A 17,349-nucleotide genomic window follows, 5' to 3' on the forward strand; every position below is an offset into this window, starting at 1 on the left:
CACCAGCCCGCGAAGGATGTTGAGAAGTTGAACAACCCCACGCGGGTTTTCAAGATTTGCCTCGGTGATTCTATAGATATCAGCCGTGTGGATTGTAAGTGGTGAGTCCTGACACTTACATTGACGACATCGGGCGACGAAGTTCATCGAGCGACGCATAGTGCAGGTTAATAGCACACGCCGGGGCGGCAATGATCGACAACGCAGTCTGGGCGATGCATTGTCTCCCAGGAAATACGTCTGTCGATACTGATGATTCCCCAGTCGAGTTAAGTTGGGTGATGTTTACTCTCCTTGGTGTGGCGCTCAATGTTTCTGGTTGTGGCAATGCCTCATGGTCCAGGGTATGGGTCAGTGCCGGTCCGTCGACCGCACTTTGCTGGTACTGCGTGCCCGAGATACTGCTCGAATTTGATTCACTGTAATTGCGTACGAGGAAATGCGGGGTATTGAGAGGAAGATTGGCGAAAGCTCAGAAGCAGGAAGCGGTGATGCATGCGAATATGCGTGGAGGACAAGCTATCGAGGAGACGGAGGGTAACCATGGTGCCTGAGGCAGAAAACGCCCATCCGAACCGCATGTCAACAATGTCAACAGAAAGCATTTGTCAACAGGAAAAAAAAGGAGAAGAAAAAAAAAGGTGCCTGGTAGTTCAATGTGGGTGAATCGTTTACCTGGAGATTCTGACTAGAAAAGCCAAAATATCAACTCCAATTGGGTATGTCATTCACCCATCAGCTAACTCAAAGGAAACCAATGTTCCACCAGGCCAGATGGGCCCGCGATACCAGAATAGAGACTTCTTACAAATGAAACAATGCCATCACCCTCCTTTGGCGAACAATTTCATAGTTAATATGGGGCTCTGCACTTAAGTCTCACATTTCTCGCTTTTCCTCAACATCTCACCACTTTATCCATCCTTTATAGCCCCCAGAAACTCCCAAAGCTACATACCCATCCTGACCAACTTCCTTTGTCCCTCATCAGTAAACATCAAAAGACCATTCTGATACCCGACGGCCCAAATCATCGGATACCGCCAATGAAACCACATCGGGTGATCCGAAGCACCAAACCATCCAAAATGACGATCAAGGTTATAACACAATACATTGCAACTACTCAAAATGAGCAACGAAAGCAGAGCCGTGAAATGGACTGCCTTCTTTCCGTAATATTGGTCGACAATGAAGCAGTTTATTATTCCGCCCATAGCGCCGCCCATGCCTAGTGGACAGAAGACGAGTGTCCAGAGGACTTTGTATAGAAGGTCACGGGTGCCTGTCATGATAAAGACGCCGACTGCGAGAAAGACTATTTCGGCAATGAGTGAACCGCCGTAGAATAGGAGGAATGGGCGCAGGTATATCATGCGTCGCTTTTTGGCGGTTTTGATATCGGCTTCTTCGGTGTGTAGTACTTGGAAGTTGTTTTCCGTCATGTTGAAGATCAGGATGATGCCTTTTGAACAGGATAAGAAGAAAGAAGTATGACGCGATCTGTTTATAATTTTGAAATTGGGATATACTGGCATAGTGATACCTCTAGTATATAAATAAGAACTTCTGCTTGGTATTTCGATTGATTGGTCTAGTGGTACTTAGGGTTTATGATCGTGTAATCAAGCAATCAAGACCGAGTGCCGAGGCGGGGGGGAGGAGAGACTGTTCGGAGTGAGCATGATGGAGCCATTGGGGCCGAAAGCTGCACGGATGAGTGATCAGGGGTTCTAATCCGAAATTTCCGTCTTAGCATACAGCATTTTATGCACGGCAGTGCCGACTGACCGCAAAGTTATCGGAATGTGGCGATCTTGTTTAGTCATACGTTGAATTACCGTGCTTCGAGGAGTTGTCGGTCTGCCGGATATCGGCATCAACTAGTAGTACTCATGAGAAAAAATCGACCTACTACTATTCACCGAAGAATTGATTGATAGAAGAACTATACTAGTATGTAGACCCCTCTTCAGAAGATCAGATTTTCGGGAGTTACTACTTGCCCTGTTGCTGCGCTGCTTTAGTTACCGAGAAGACCGCGATTACTAAACGAACTTGAAATATGTAGAAGATTGCCCAGCTGAGTATGCGCCGAATCATCCTGCTGCTCGTTGGCGAAATATCTGAGTCTCAGACGACTGAATTGATGAATCCCTCTCGAAGTGGCTGGCTAGATGTCTGTATTCCATTCAAGACTTTTGCCGTGATCTCGCAATACGAGGGACTGCAGTGAACTACCAATACACTTGGCTCAGATTATGGTAATGGTGTGGACAGTCCGCCATGGGTTTGTTGGGACGGAAAAGCTTCGGACATCAACATGATAACTAGTAGATGCGTACACAATTCTCCGCCGGACGGGTCGAGAAATTAGTTTTACGAATGAGTCTACGAATAAGTCTACAATCATACTGTGATAGCATAAACGAGTGTTTTATTTCCTCATAGCTAAATCTGGCGAATTTTCCAGCCAGTCCTCATCAATCATCATCAAAGCCGTAAGGCCATAGAGCATCGTAGCAGCAGGTGAGCGAATTTACTCAGCACACTCGCGCTTACGCTCGTCAAAGACAGCCAGAGCTTCCTCCGCAGCCTTGACACCGCTCATAACCATAGCACCGAAGGTAGGACCCATACGGTTGAAGCCATCGATCTCGGACAGCTCCATTCCACCGATAATAAGACCCTTGGTGACCTCACGGGTGTTCTTGACGATAGCGTCCTCGGCCAGGTTCATGTCGAGACCGCGCATGCCGCCGAGCTTGTCGATAGCGTTCATGGAGACGAGACGCTTAGCACAGAAGGCACCGAATGGGCCGTCGTGGCCGGTGGTACTGATGATGACGGGGGCGTTGATGGTGTTGGGGTCCATGCAAGAGTGGTCGTCGTGGTGCAGGGTGACCAGGGTCCAGTTGACGACGACACCGGCGAGGCGGATGTCGGAGCCATCGGGGCGGGTGATCAGGTCCTCGACGCAGGTGGCATTGAAGAGCTTCACGTTGGGGAAGGACAGGACCTTGGACAGCAGGGTCGAGGTGAAGAGGGCAGCGTGCTTGACGACCACGAAGTTGGGGTTGTTGGGCTCCTCTTCGAAGGGGACTCCCAGTTCAGCCAGGAAAGCGTCTGCGGGACGACGGAGGACCATGGCGGAGAAGAGTTGACCTCCGAGCCAAGCACCACCACCTAGTTGAAACTGTTAGCCGCTGTGGATGTTCTATGATGGTATATGAGCTAGAACGCACCAGGAGACACAGAGGCCTCGACAATGGCAATCTTCAGGTCGGGACGAGCCTTGGCAAGGACGTAGGCACTGCTCAGACCGCAGGAACCAGCACCGACGATGACAACATCGCTCTCGGCGTAGTTGTCCAGATCCTGGAAGTAGCGGCGAGTCATGGCACGGGAGACCTGGCTCTCGCGGATAGGGGCGAACTTGAACTCATCCCACTTGCCGCCGAACTGATCGAGGAGCTTGCTCTGGCCTTGGCCGGTCAGGGTGGTAGCAGCCGTCTCGGGGACGATGACCTTGCCCTTGATGCCGGTGGGCACAGTGGTGGGCTCGAAGATAGCAGCGGGGGGGAGACATTGTGGGTTAGAGGGATCAAGTCGTGAAATTGACTTGGGCCTTTTGTTAGTTTAGGCTCCAACGCAGAAGGGGGAATGGAAGGGGGAAAGCATGATCCTTTCGCTGGTATTATCCAGATCAAGTTATCGCCGTATAATCTCAGGACGAACCCACGTTGATGGGGAGATTTCTCAACAAAATGTAGACAAATGAAGAGAAACCTTCCACCAACGCGAGAACGAACACCGGCTCACACCCAGAAGTTACCTGGTATACCTTGATCCCAAAGAGATAATGTGCCCAACCAAAGCATGTTCATGGCTCCCCTGATGGGAGGGCTGAATGTACTTGGAATTTGGCTGGGGAGAGGTTAGTCGTGTACCAAATGGTGTAAGGGTTAATAGTTACTTGTAGAGTGGTAGCTGATAGCTGATGGTGAAGGAGTTGTAGGAGTGAAAGAAAAAAAGAAGAGGGAAAGCAAGAGATGAGATGGAGGGGCAGCATCAACCTTAAATGGGCGGATCCCCCCACCTTGCCAAATCCTGAGTCGTCACCACCTCCGACTCTCTCCGGTGAACAGAGAGGGGAATGTTGATCTTAATCGAATCATGACGTTTCTGATTTGCCCGATCTTACCTTGTAGCCCTTGGCGATCCTGGTCTAGCCGTTGCTCCAATCCAGAATGGGTAATCGGTCAATCTGCCGTAGCCATCTCGGTCATCACAATACTAGGAGTAGGAGTACATCAACATCCCAACATCGCCAGAACCCATTTACAACTTGGAGGAATGTGCAATCGGCCAAAAATATTGACCGACATATCTCGCACATTATTCTCAGAAGATAAATTGAACAATTACCTCAAAACAACATCATTTTCCTCGGTTTGCCTCGGAAATCCCCAGCTCCACCAGACCCTCCGCGGACCTCAGTTCTCCGGTCTCCCCCTCCACGACTGCCCACTTCCCAATTACGAGAGAATTAGGGTTTACAAGATGAAAATTGTCGAACATGCGTATCCATACAGTGTCGCTTGAAATTTTTATTTGCGTACTGATCGCACAATCAAGCTAATACTTTCCGCACCCCAAGAGTGACATCATACCCGGTCATTACAATGCACAACTCATAGAGATGCGGGGGACTACAACAAGTAACTCCAGTGGAAACATATGCAAGTAAGCACTTAGGGGAGCTTGCACTGGTTGTTGCGTCAAAAGTCCGACGACAACTTGGTCTGCCCCTCCCCACCTCGTGGAACCGCTTGCATCGTGGTACTCGTACACTTGAACACTATTATACAGTGTGTAGAAAGGCGAAGTAAAAGGTCGACAGTCACCCTAGGAAGAACTGTTCTCCCTTCACCTCCCTCCTTTTCCAACGTTGTCGCCATGACCGAGATGTCGCTTGCTCACTCCGCCGCCATCTATTGCTACGCGGGTCTCATTCTCCTCGGCCGCCTTTTCGCGGCTTACCCATGGCACATACACACCCCAATACTACGCCTTCCAGGTAGACCGCGCTCCAGACGATGGCTCGACAGGTTCGCGTATCATACCAGTTATCGACCTTGCCGTCGGCCTGACGCTATTACTGGCTTCAAGGAGATTCAGGACCTCGGTAGCGATCTTCAGCAGCGCGTGCTGTCTGATTGGGCTGTCCATGCGTATTCGGGAGGGGAGGGGTTTCTATAATGATGTGGCTTTGCTTAGTCTGTCGGCTTATACGACAATATCGCTGATTATGGTTGGGAGGGCTTGATAGGTGTAATCTTCTGTTGATTAACGGGACTAGTAGTTGTACCACCCTGTTGTAATGTGGAAATTCATATCCAGGAACAAAATCAAATGAATCAGCCCGAAGGCCTAAGCAATAAGACATCCTCCATTCTGGTAGAGAAGCTAATGACCTCGATGTATCCAGCTGAGGATACCTGGTGAATCGGTGCCATTCCGTCCCTAGTAACCCCTTTCGGATCAGCTCCATTCTCGAGAAGAAGTTTAACGACCTCAAAGTGTCTAGTTTGGGACGCCAGAAATATTGGTGTTTTTCCATCACTGCTCGATGATTTGACATCTACTCCACAATTAATTAACATCCAGACAATCCTGAAATGTCCCTTTGCAGATCCTGCTCGTAATGCGGCACATCGATGCATGTTTGTTTTACCGTGGACTTTCAGTTCACTTAAAAGTGTTGTAACTCCGACTAAACCCAGCCATGCAGCATAGTAAATTGGATTTTTCTCGTCGCGTTCAAACCCTTTCGCACTCTCGTGGGCTGCTTCATTTGCATCAAACCACTCCCTCCAATGTCTCCAGCTCTGACCTTTGACGTCGAAGAGTTGATTGATAAGTTCGGTCAACTTTTCACCTTCTAGGTCCCCAATCAAAGCATGTTTTTGCCAGGATCTTGCAGAATAATTCGTGAAGTTTCCGAAGGCAGGACCATCCACTGAACTTTGGTCACATAACCAGACAATGGGTGAGTTAATTTACTTTAGACACATCGTCGCAATTAGTGTGTTTTCTGTTGATTCGTTAGTCAAGCTCCGGGTTTCACAGGGCAGCAAGGGCTTTACTTGGCTTGCAGTAGCTTATATAAAATACTGCTTCACAGAGAAATACGCAGATGTATCGTTCTGAGTACAGGATCGCACTCGTCTTGTTGGCTCCGAATTTCTATGAGTGAGCCGTAATAATATAATATCTCGATTTCAATGTAGCCGTCGTCGATAATCTCGGGTAAATCATCCACCGGTACATTATCCTGTCTTTCACTGATAAGCAGAGCCTCTGCGACCTCTCAGACTGTCAGCGGTCGTAGAGAGAAAGCCGTCCAACGGAGGAGTGAAACAGCTCGGTTTCACTCTATTTCTGGAAGCTGTAGTATCGTTGCCCAGTTTCGCTCATATATCTGATCTAGGCCAGGTGGAGTTGAGGCTATTACGTTCTCCAATTGCTTTTTGTTTTTTTCCGCTCCGTAAAAACCTTTCCAGTAGCTTTATCCAAAGAAACTGCCCACTGCAGCGATCGACTAGTAACTGGCTGATATTTTCGTGTATCTCGTCAAAGTTTGGTTTCTTAGACAATTTTCGTAAAAGGTCTCGGGAGTATAGGACAACATCAGGCCGAACATCTTCGGGAGTGATTTTGTGTTGAGAAAAGGAAACGACACTTATAATGTCGTCAAAAAAGCCTGGTATTGACGTTTCATAGCGGCTGAAAATCTATATTCGTGTGGAGGTGAATCGAGTCCCTTCTTCTAATGCGTGCGGAAACTCGGCAATGCCTCCATTAGAACCGTACTTAATGTTGTCTGCAGTCCAGCTGCATTCATCAATACCATCCACAACTAATGTACAATTAGGAATCGCTAACGTAACTTGCTGCAAAATTTCGACGATATCCTTGCGTGTTGCTTGATACCCCTTTTGGGCTTTCCATTCATCGCATATCAACTGAAACGCCAAAAGATGGACTGTCAATTGAGAGAGCCATGATCGTATCGTTATAAATGCACCTTTTTGCTTTCAAAATCAGAAGAACGGAAGAAATGCACAGTAGGCGTCTCTGAGTGATCGAGCAGATGCTCAATGGCTTTTGTGCAAAGAATCGACTTTCCAAACCCCGCAGGACCATGAATCCAAAGGGCCTTGGAACGATTTTTTAGAAAGTTGGTTGACGACCAGTCTCGAAAGAATGGCTTGTTCAGAATCCATTCGCACGTTCCCTTCAATTTTATTCTGATATTGTCTTCATAAAGGGTGCTGGCAACCTGATTGCCCAAAAGCCATACCCGCAAGTCTCTAATTGCCTCGGCTGCGATACTTAGCCAAAATTCAAAATTTAGGATACCGAACAGACCTTGAAGCTCTTTTTCAATTCTTTTTAGAGTATGTTCGAATTCCCTCATCCATGATTCCTAAGCAGCGGATTCTTCTGGATAAATGATTAGATTAGTTCTGCAAGAAATGTGGCTAGTCACCTGCTACCCATGCCTTTTGGAGAATTTGAAATCTCTTTGTTATATATGGATAGTCCAGACATTGCTAGCTGTTGTTGATTCTGATCAATAGGGACCAATTTATAGAGGTCCTCCACTAGCGTTGAGAAACACTCAACTTGTGCGATCCTTCGAGCCTTGTCCTTTAACACTCAGCTCAATTTTTTTTCTTGTCGAACCAAGGTGAATATGTATTGAGGAAACCTTTCTGCGAGATCGATCATAGTTGACTTTTTTGTCTGAAACAGTCAAATCTTTCGGGGAAATCTCATCGCTATAGCCTGCGATATCTCGGACAGCTGAAAGGAGCTCGTTGACTATTGAAATAATTCGCGGATCATCGACATGTTTGCTGTGTCCTTTTGATACTTCACCTCCTTTTAAACCGACAGCCTGGCCCATTTTTCGAATCGAACTTTACAGAGTCGAAATCGAGCTATTAAAGAACGGGACTCTGTTATAAACCCCTTCCATGAATCAAACATTTGGAGGGTGTCTAAAACTGTACTGAAGATACCACTCAAGCCTAATATTCCAACTGTAAAGCTCACTGGCTCCATAATCACTGGTCGAAATTATCCAATTATTTAGCGATCTGATGGATTGCAAAGGTAGAGGATACTTAGCTGAGTGCGGGGTATTGGGTAGTGCGCCGAAGGACACCGTCCCCGGCCCTATTTAGGCCGATGGCCTCGACCATCTGCTGAACAGTAAAGATTCGGTAAATCCTCGGAGAAAGGAAGACCATTCCAAACCGAAAGCCCTACCAACCACCTACATTAATCGAAGAAAAACTCGATTGATGGATCGGCGCGTGTGAAGGCGCTGTGACCTAATCAACGCGCTCTTGCTAAACTCATTGAAATAAGCCAACCTGGCACTGAATTAGGCACTTGAATTAGGCACCGAATTAGGCAGCAAAACCAACTCGGCTCTCTCCTCAACCTGAGCAGCGAGCCTCAACTTTGATAACCTTCATCAACGCTCACTTATTGAAATACCATTTTCAACAACTTCGAAGTATCTCCATCTGATAATGGAGGCCTTATTCAGAGAGAATAGTTCCCAAGACGCTATTGCCCAAGCTCGGCTTCAGCAAGACTTCCTTAATACAATCACATCTATCATAAAGAAACCAAAACGGCTTAAAAAGAATATCAGGAGGCTTGACATATATATGAAGAATTCATTCCTCGAGATCAACTTTCAAATTGAAGGAATCTCGCCCTTGATGAAAGCCACATCAGAATCAAAAGTGCTCAACGAAATTTTGCAGCACGAAAGGATCGATGTGAACTTTCGCGACGCCGATGGCCGAACATGCCTATTTTCCGCCGTGAAATGTCCACATATCCATTCATTGGGAAGTCTGATAAGCCACGGGGCTTATGTTGATCTGAAAGATAATAATGGTCGCACGTCGTTATCCTTGGCTGCAGAGCTTGGGCAACTCGACCATGTGAAAATTCTGCTCGACTCCGATGCGGCGATCAACTCGACTGATTTAAAAGGCTGGACGCCCCTTTTCTGGGCAGTCTCAAGCCGCCGTAGCGAAACAATAAGATATATGCTTTCAATTGAGAGTACTGACAATGAACACCGAGATCTAATTGGTCGAACTCCATTGGTTGCTGCTGCAGAAACTGGGGATAATGGAATCATAAGATACTTGATCGATGCGAGATCGAAGGGCAGAAAAATCTTTCATGTTGAACGAGACCTTCTGATCTGGTCAATCTTTCAACGAGACATCGTGACAGCCCAGCTGTTACTGGAGATTGATAAGAGCTTAGCCAATCATCGGGTCAAAGGGCGGTCGCCGCTGTCCATGGCCACAGAACTTGGTCATATTGAGATTACCAGACTTCTCATCGGTTCAGGGGCAGATTTGGATGCAGTTGATGAAATACAGTGGCCTCCGCTCTGTAGATGGCTATTTGCAACTTATCTCCCACATGACGATATCCTGCTGGAAATTGAGAATTTCTCTCTGCTGAAAATCCACCAACAAAGAAGCCTCTGATGTTGCTAGCTGCAGAATTTCAGTACGTTGAAATATTGCAGATACTTATCAATGGGGGAGCAGATGTAAATTCCGCTGACGAGGTTGGTCGAACGGCACTGGCATGCTCAGTTGAAATGAGAAACACCAGAGCCGTCAAAATCTTATTGGAAACCCCAATGATTTGCGTTGACTCTCGCGATGCGGAGAACCGAACTCCTCTCATGATTGCAGCCATTATGGGCGAAGACACTATCATCAAGCAGTTACTCAAGTCAAATGCAGAGGTCAATGCGGAGAATGAGCATAAGTTGACACCACTTTTCTTGGCTGTTGCGAATTCTCACGCACAAGCAGTAAAGATCTTACTTGATCACCCTGGCATACGGGTCAACCAAAAAGACGAGTATGGCCATACCCCTTTTTCGTATGCTGCCAAGCGTCAATTAATTCAGATAATGATCGACCTCATCGAAAAAGGGGCAGATCCTCACGTGTGTGACAGAAACGGTCATACGGGTTTTTGGTGGTTCCTCCGAGCCAGGAATACTTTTGCTATGAAGTCAGCTTGTAATTTGGGACAGCTAAGTCTTAACAGAGCAGCAAATCCATCTACTCTGAGTTTTCTGACCATGGCTTTGCCTAATCCAAATAAAAAAGACGAGAGCGGCCGAACTTGGCTCTTATGGGCATCTCAATATGGTGATGTTGAAATCGTGTCATGTTTCTTAGAAGACAATGGAGTGATGGAAAAAGCCGATATTAACATCTGTGATGGGACAGAAGTCAAATTCTCCAAGACTCCGTTGATATAGGCACTGGAAGCTGAGAATGTGGCTGTGATTAACCTCTTAAAAGAAGCCGACAACAATTCTATGCATCTACTGGTGGAGGGACTGAGCTCAATCGACCAAGAGGCGACACTAACTCTAGTGAAAAAGCTTATCCAAGCTGGCTATAACCTTGATCAAGTTGACCCGCGAGGGAGAACTCCTCTGCATCTTGCATGCCTCAGTTGCAGGCAGGACATTGTATCGGCTTTAATTAGCGCGAATGCAGATGCGAACTCTAAAGACCACACTGGAAAGGTTCCTTTGCAGTATGCTTTGGAAACTCGAAACAAAGATCTTGTGGATCTATTGCTTAATGCTCCGTTAATTGATCTCAGCCGTATTGGATCCGAGGAATGGTTCTTCCTAGGCGACAAAAATCTTTCTTGGATTCAGATCACCAAGTTGGCCCAGCAAAACAACAGTTTCGCTGTGGAGTATATTAATGAACTCGAGTGCAATTGGCTGCCTAGCGCAAAACAAACGAGATTGTGGTGAGTTGATCTATATTAGAGTCATAGTATTATATCTAACATCCCAAGTATCTGCGGGAAACCCCAAGTTTGGTCGCTGTTGCCCAGAAGCTTAGGTATCCATGAAATGCTGAGCACTTATAAGTGTTATTGGAAGGAAACTCAGAAGGATTTTGGCCATCGCTTTGTCACTTATATCTCCCTGTCCTTCCCATGTGACCAAAATCGGGATGAGTATCCATGGGGCATTGCGTGGACTAGCAGGAATACAACAGAAGGCCTTGCTTATGGATTTATCAGTATGCTTCCTCGTGGCGGTGTTCCTAATAATCCTTCGGAGTTTTTCAAAATTTTTCTGGAGCATCTCTACCAGCGTTGGAACAAAAAATGCAATTATACAAACGAGAGGGTAGAAGAGCTGGTGAGCTTCTTGATATATTGTTCATCCATGAAAGATGAAATTGGGAGCTGATACAAGAGACGTGACTGTGCAGAGACATGAACAGGTCAGAAAACATAGTAGAAGTCATGGCTTAGTGGACGAACTTGCCAAAAATGCGGTAGAACGTGCAACTTTCCGTCGGTGCTTGCAATCTCACGTTGAAGGGCTTCATGAAGTGGTCAAAAACAATTCAACGCTTCAAAGAGGATACAAGCCTGAGCTAAGGGCAACCATTGACAACCTCGATCAAACCGTGACTGCGAAGCTTGACCACATGGAGCGGGCCGTCCGGGAACTCCTCCAAATCGTATGTTGACTAAAATAACCCTTTTCAAGCAGGTGTTAACTTTGCAGGAGCTGGCATGGGTTTCTACAAATGAAGCGGCAAGCTTTAAGCGCCTTAGCTGGATCACCGTAAGCTAAGCCTTCAAGTCATCTTCTTCAAGTTATGTATATAACTCATTGACAATGTCATTTACAAAGTTTATATTCTTGCCTTTAATGTTCGCCTCGGTAAGTGACAACTCGAGGAAGCATTGCTCTTGATACGATGACTTACTAAAACCTAGAGTCTATTTGGCATGAATATCGACCTGCTTCAAGATAATCCTGATTGGAGGTGGTATCTTTTATTTGGTTTTCTATCTCTTCTTCTTACTGGTTTACTTTGGTCGATATCTAAGTGTGCCCCTGTAAGGACGATCATTCTCATCCATACCACAGATGATACTGACTTCCTTACTTTAGCAAAGAATGCCAGGAAGCTCAGAATGGAGGATAAAAAGTTCGCACAAAGGTAGTACTACGTTGAACTCAAGATCTTCTGTGTGACTCTAAATACAGAAGCGAATTATCGAGTACCCGCCACCCTATAAAGGATTGAGTGCTTGCTGGGCCAGGTCCATGTGATAGCTCAAGTAGGAGACGAGCTCAACTATCTTTCTGAGCCGAAACTGGGTTCCGTCATAGTAGAAGCTTTCCACTAGTTTACTCATTCTATCCACTTGGAATTCGATTGGCAATACGATGTACTTTAGATGCCCTGAATTGCAATTCGATGATTTGCTCCACGTCGTAGCAGATTCGACCTGGAGAGTTTTCCAAACTCCCGCGATATTCCCTAGTGCTTCAATCATGGGCTCAGTACGATTGTGTACTCCATGCCAGATATCTGAGAAGGTGGAGATTCAAGTCTGGTCGCTTGGCTAATATAATGACAAGATCTTGGCGACGAGTCAAAAATTGCAAGCGCGAGGATACATAGTGAAGCATCATTTTGAATATTTCGCTCTCTGGGCCTAATGCGCTAGCAAGATCGAAGAGCTTTGGAACGACCTTGGTATGTTCTTCGCTTCCCAGCGGAAGATCATCAACCGTGAATAAGAGTTTATAAAGACAGATAATTGAAAGGCGTTACATATCGTACTTCTTCCCAAAGAAGTGAAGTCGTAGATGCAGTAATACCGTGTCAGGGTGTTTGCATAAAAAGTCCCGCAGCCCACACTCAGAGTCAGAAGGTACATTGACAAGAGATGAAATTAACCTTTTTGACTCATCAAGAACGGACAAACGGTTTAAAAATAGGATATCCTCTCAAAGGATAGAAACATACGCATATCTTAGATGAATTGTTTCTCCTTGTTTACCATTTACCACAGCGTATACAGGTTCGGACTGAGTCTCAGAATGCGTTTTCTCAGGGCCAATCAAATAAACGTCCGATATTTCATGTCCATTTTCGACGAGATAGCCCAGCCCTTGTTCTAAAGTTCGGAAGCCTCTGTGTTTCTTGCCTTTGAAGTCGTTAGTCAGTGCATCGGCGTTAGACCTGAAAATGAAATTAATACATCTCAGTAAGCCATAGCTGTTAGGATTGCAATACCATGATTGAGTTATGATGCCTGAAATATGCCCGCGAGCGACGGCGTGGAATTCTTTTGCTCTGTGTTTTGGCATCCTTTATGTGTAGATTGTCTAGAAGGAGGACAGCACATATAAATAGCCGAAGCGTTATCTCACTAATTCCATCAACTAAGAAACGTCATCAACTACATAAATCGAGGCTAGGTTTGCGGGGTTCGCAGACCACGTCAGCTGGCCTGGCACGGACGCAGAAAAAGGCGCCCTGCAGCATCGTTTCCCTATCCTATCAACAGTTGCAGCAGGAAGACGCCTTATCTAATATGTATCGCGCAGCCTTGCTCCATTCTACCTTATAAACAGCCTGTCCCTAACTCATCATGACTCATCTTGCCTGATCTACTGTACTCGCCCGACGGATAGCCTTTCTGCTCCACAGCTAGATAGAATATACATTCATAAGAATCAAGAGAACCTGCTCGAATGAATTAAATTTGTTCCCATCTAAAGAATTCCGAAAAGCGGGGTTTTTTGCTGCTCTCTCAAAACTCATCTGCGCGTAAGATCTACACGCCTTTTATCAGAAACGGGTGGCTCATCCCAGAGAAGGAAATATAGTTGAGCTTAATCATAGCTCGCCGAAATGTATGAGCTCCACATCTCCCATCTTCTACAGTGCCTTAGTTTACCAATTATCTCCATGATATTGCTCCCTGACTGCCCGAGCTTTAATAGTTGAATATCGTCTATAATATCACCTATGACTAATCCAGCCGAAGTAACTACCAGCTTTATACTTGCTTGCAAAAAAGTTCGCCAAACAAAAGATATCCCAGGCGCAGGCTTGCTCAATCCAGTCACCTAATATAGGCATAAGCATCATCTTACGATTATGGATCAAATTATTCCGGCTGAGTGGTCAATGTATGACAGAGTGAGTGCGCAGTTGGCAATGAGAACGGCATTTACCCTCTTAATTTGTCCATCTTGGGATTTTACATGCCCACCTTCATCTATTATAAATTTTAAAGTCTCGTATCATTTATAGAGCCTCCAGCTTATACATTTATCGTTTATAAGGAGGTCTTGGTCAGTAGACCCGAAATAGGCATTCCACCTTATACCACTCATCTAGGCTCTTAAATCAGATTAATAACTTGACATTTATCAGTCATTTGATCGCAAGACTTACAAAAAGAAAATATTATTTGACTGTTGTATGTACGTGCAAGCTTTGTATTTGAAATCGCTATCTTAGAAATTAATCGGACGCTTCAAATCCGGCCAGCGCTCGGGTCGTGCTGCCAAGGCAAAAGAGTTAATGGACGAAATCTGCATGCCCATCGCACGACCGGTGGTATAATGATATGTTCGTAACGAATGTCAGAACCAGGATAGATTACGCGATCGATGACTTGATGCCCTCTGCTAAAGTCAGATGTGCTATTAAATTAATTAAGTTCCTTCTCAAAATTTCGATCTATGGGAATTCATAGATTGCAACCACATGTCAGTCTAAGAACGGCAGAGTATATACAAGGCCGTCCAGCGGTGATGCGAGGTCACTCACACTGATACTACTCACCGCAAACCTAGATAAAAATTCTTGAATAGCTAGAATTGTACCTGAATGCTAGTATTTTGAGAGCTCCGTGGGTTCTTCGGCCCAATATTTAATATTACAAAATGTGAACGTTGTATCATATGTTTCCGCGTTGTTCAAAGCAAACTTCTTTGCAAAACATGTAACAATAAGAGGCAAGAGCAAAGCAAATGGTGAATTTATTTCTTGGTGAAAGTGGAAAAGCCTCTCGCGCAATATGGCTCTTTCCATCAAACTTTTACCCCACCAGCATCTGAATCATCATCACTCTTACCATCTAAACTGTCCCCTCTGGGATTTGAGAGCAAGCTTTCGGTATAGATGACTGAGCCCATGGGAGGTATTTTAGGGCTATAATGATTCTGATTTGGAAGTTCAAAAGCCCTGAGAAGCTCTGGAAGGGAAAGATCATCGGCAAATGGGATAAGATCAGATTCCATGTCAATAATAGTAGATATGCCCCCTGCTGTCGAGTCCGCGTAGCTCACCCGCCTACCGACTTTGGCAGCAATGTCATTCTTCAGATCCATTCGGACCGTATCAGTCATGCGAGACAGAATATCATCTTGATTTCTATAACGGATCGCAGCATTCAAGCTGTCGTCACGGATATCCGGAAGTCGCCAACTTAAATAGAGTTTCTGATGAGAAGGCGGTCTTGCATAGCCCCCCCGGATGACAGGTGATGAATATATAGCAGAGATAGCATGCCGGCTTGCTGCATCCAATGTACCTGTCCTGCTCGAAGATAAATCTGCCACCAGTTTTTTCAAAATGATCGAGCACGAGAAGTTCCGCGTGCACGCGTGTTTTTCCTTTAGAAACGTCCTTGGACAGGACCCTGTCCAGTTCAGTACCCGGGTAAATTTGTTGCAACTGCCGCAAAAATGCATCCCGCTTGTCAGATTCAGAAAACATACGATTGCTGATGTCCTTTATTTTACAGGTCCGGGGCAAAAGGGGGGTCCGCTTCTCCGGTGATCCGCTTATCGTCTCGATACGGAAACCCCGAGCCAGCTCAGAATGAAGTGCAATAGTGGCCTCAAGCAGACGTTTGCACTGAGCTACATGCTTTCCCAATTTGTAGAGTAACTTAAAGAGTCGCTCTATCCCACGGGTTTGTTCGAGGTTTCCAGTGTGGTTGTGCAAGGCCTCGAAGATCTTTCTATTATCGTAGCTGGAGAAGGCTAGGATTGGCATGTCGCGTTCTTGTAGCGGAAGACCATCTTTCGATAGATTTGCCGTAAACCAGCTGCGAAGCTTGATCATACTAACATCATCTGTTCATGGTTGTGAAATCAATTAGTTTTGTTGCTTCACCGAACTTGTTCTTGCTACAGACAACGCTGCGTACCTTTTAATGCCGGCTCGGTGCTCAGCCGCATTAATAACGAGGGGACCATTTTGCTCACTTGCAGGTAGTATTGAAAGATTTTGGGAGCGTTGAAAGCCAGCACATGTTCAGCTAAGATCTTCATGATCTTTCGGCCCTCTGTCTTGGTCAGTCTTACGCCGCTAGGGTTCTTGATTACCCATGAAAGAATCTTAAGAACGGTCTCCAGAAAAGTGACAACCTTCACATCAATGCCACCATTGGCAGCCAGTAGTACCACTATCGCGTCGGGAGCTTCCTCTATGGCTGCCGCGGTAACGTACCCAGGCTCCTTTCGATACGCACATATGTAGGAAATGGCGTCAACTAAGTTTCGATGGCACCTGGGGCCAGAGAGCCCTCTGCCCTCATCGTTTAAGTCGCTTGTTTTGATCCGATCACCTCGAACTTCGCCCAAAGCATGGAGCAAGCCTAAAGGCTCATAGAGTAGTCGAAGTCTCTTATCTTTATAGGCCATCAACGAAGCTTCAGCGGATTCTTCATTCATTGCGTCTCAATCAAAAAAGCGGTCCAAAAAGAAGACTTAAGAAATCACGATCCATCGATGTCATTGTAAAATTTCCCCTTGTACACCTGATATATATACCCGAGACTCTGTTTTTGACTATTGCTGGCTCACTGCACCTGGGTGATTTATGGGAAGTTTGGTTGAAGATCGCTGCCCAAGCTCGCCATGACCCTGGCCTCATTCTCAGTCCTATCTAACTTGGGGCTACTTTCTACTGGTTTCCACCCCCTCTTTTTCCTTCGTCACGGAGCGATATTGGGATCCATTCGATCACCAAATGACAAGTCACATCCAAGCCACGCAATATTGCCTTGATGAGCGCCCAATAACTTAAATTAGCCTAATGCACATGAACCTCTCCTAATTGTAATAGTTAGAGTCGGAGGCTGTTTCTATCGTGTTAAATCTAATACCTTCTCAGGTTGGGCTCACTCATGTCTGCCATGTAAGACAATGCATGGTATGGCTTATCTTACCCCGCAGGACAACGCACCTACGCGAGGCTGTCAGTCATCATCACAATAGCTTACGCATGTGATTTCATAAAAAGAATACAATCACGGCTAGTGAGTCGAGGTTTCTTGCGGTAGAGCCCCAAGATGAGTCACAATTGAGCGAATTCCACCCTGCAATTACTGCATCATGATGTAATAAATATTTCAAAG

The 17,349-nt window shown here is 45.8% G+C and overlaps 6 protein-coding genes across 6 annotated transcripts; 2 read left to right on the forward strand and 4 right to left on the reverse strand.

Annotated features, from left to right (window-relative positions):
- Positions 1-950: 950 nt before the first annotated feature.
- On the reverse strand, positions 951-1,445 carry N7481_003184 (uncharacterized protein; the record flags this gene model as incomplete). The annotated part of the gene is made up of 1 exon (XM_057262403.1): positions 951-1,445. One exon carries the CDS (start codon positions 1,443-1,445, stop codon positions 951-953), a length of 495 nt encoding a protein of 164 aa, XP_057124064.1.
- Positions 1,446-2,539: 1,094 nt separating this feature from the next.
- Positions 2,540-3,887, reverse strand: thiA (thiamine thiazole synthase; the record flags this gene model as incomplete). The annotated part of the gene is made up of 3 exons (XM_057262404.1): positions 2,540-3,186; positions 3,246-3,628; positions 3,823-3,887. The coding sequence occupies 3 exons, from the start codon at positions 3,885-3,887 to the stop codon at positions 2,540-2,542; spliced, it is 1,095 nt and encodes a 364-aa protein (XP_057124065.1).
- A 3,191-nt stretch (positions 3,888-7,078) lies between these two features.
- On the reverse strand, positions 7,079-7,975 carry N7481_003186 (uncharacterized protein; the record flags this gene model as incomplete). The annotated part of the gene is made up of 3 exons (XM_057262405.1): positions 7,079-7,454; positions 7,556-7,724; positions 7,753-7,975. The coding sequence occupies 3 exons, from the start codon at positions 7,973-7,975 to the stop codon at positions 7,079-7,081; spliced, it is 768 nt and encodes a 255-aa protein (XP_057124066.1).
- Positions 7,976-8,609: 634 nt separating this feature from the next.
- Positions 8,610-9,596, forward strand: N7481_003187 (ankyrin repeat domain-containing protein; the record flags this gene model as incomplete). The annotated part of the gene is made up of 1 exon (XM_057262406.1): positions 8,610-9,596. One exon carries the CDS (start codon positions 8,610-8,612, stop codon positions 9,594-9,596), a length of 987 nt encoding a protein of 328 aa, XP_057124067.1.
- A 158-nt stretch (positions 9,597-9,754) lies between these two features.
- Positions 9,755-10,903, forward strand: N7481_003188 (ankyrin repeat domain-containing protein; the record flags this gene model as incomplete). The annotated part of the gene is made up of 2 exons (XM_057262407.1): positions 9,755-10,069; positions 10,391-10,903. The coding sequence occupies 2 exons, from the start codon at positions 9,755-9,757 to the stop codon at positions 10,901-10,903; spliced, it is 828 nt and encodes a 275-aa protein (XP_057124068.1).
- A 4,110-nt stretch (positions 10,904-15,013) lies between these two features.
- Positions 15,014-16,663, reverse strand: N7481_003189 (uncharacterized protein; the record flags this gene model as incomplete). Its single annotated transcript, XM_057262408.1, has 3 exons — positions 15,014-15,356; positions 15,517-16,063; positions 16,138-16,663. 3 exons carry the CDS (start codon positions 16,661-16,663, stop codon positions 15,014-15,016), a joined length of 1,416 nt encoding a protein of 471 aa, XP_057124069.1.
- Positions 16,664-17,349: the final 686 nt, after the last annotated feature.

Source organism: Penicillium waksmanii (assembly GCF_028829765.1).
Source record: "Penicillium waksmanii strain IBT 27052 chromosome Unknown utg000004l:1.0-5674109.0:1.0-5678898.0, whole genome shotgun sequence".
NCBI classification, from domain to species: domain Eukaryota; kingdom Fungi; phylum Ascomycota; class Eurotiomycetes; order Eurotiales; family Aspergillaceae; genus Penicillium; species Penicillium waksmanii.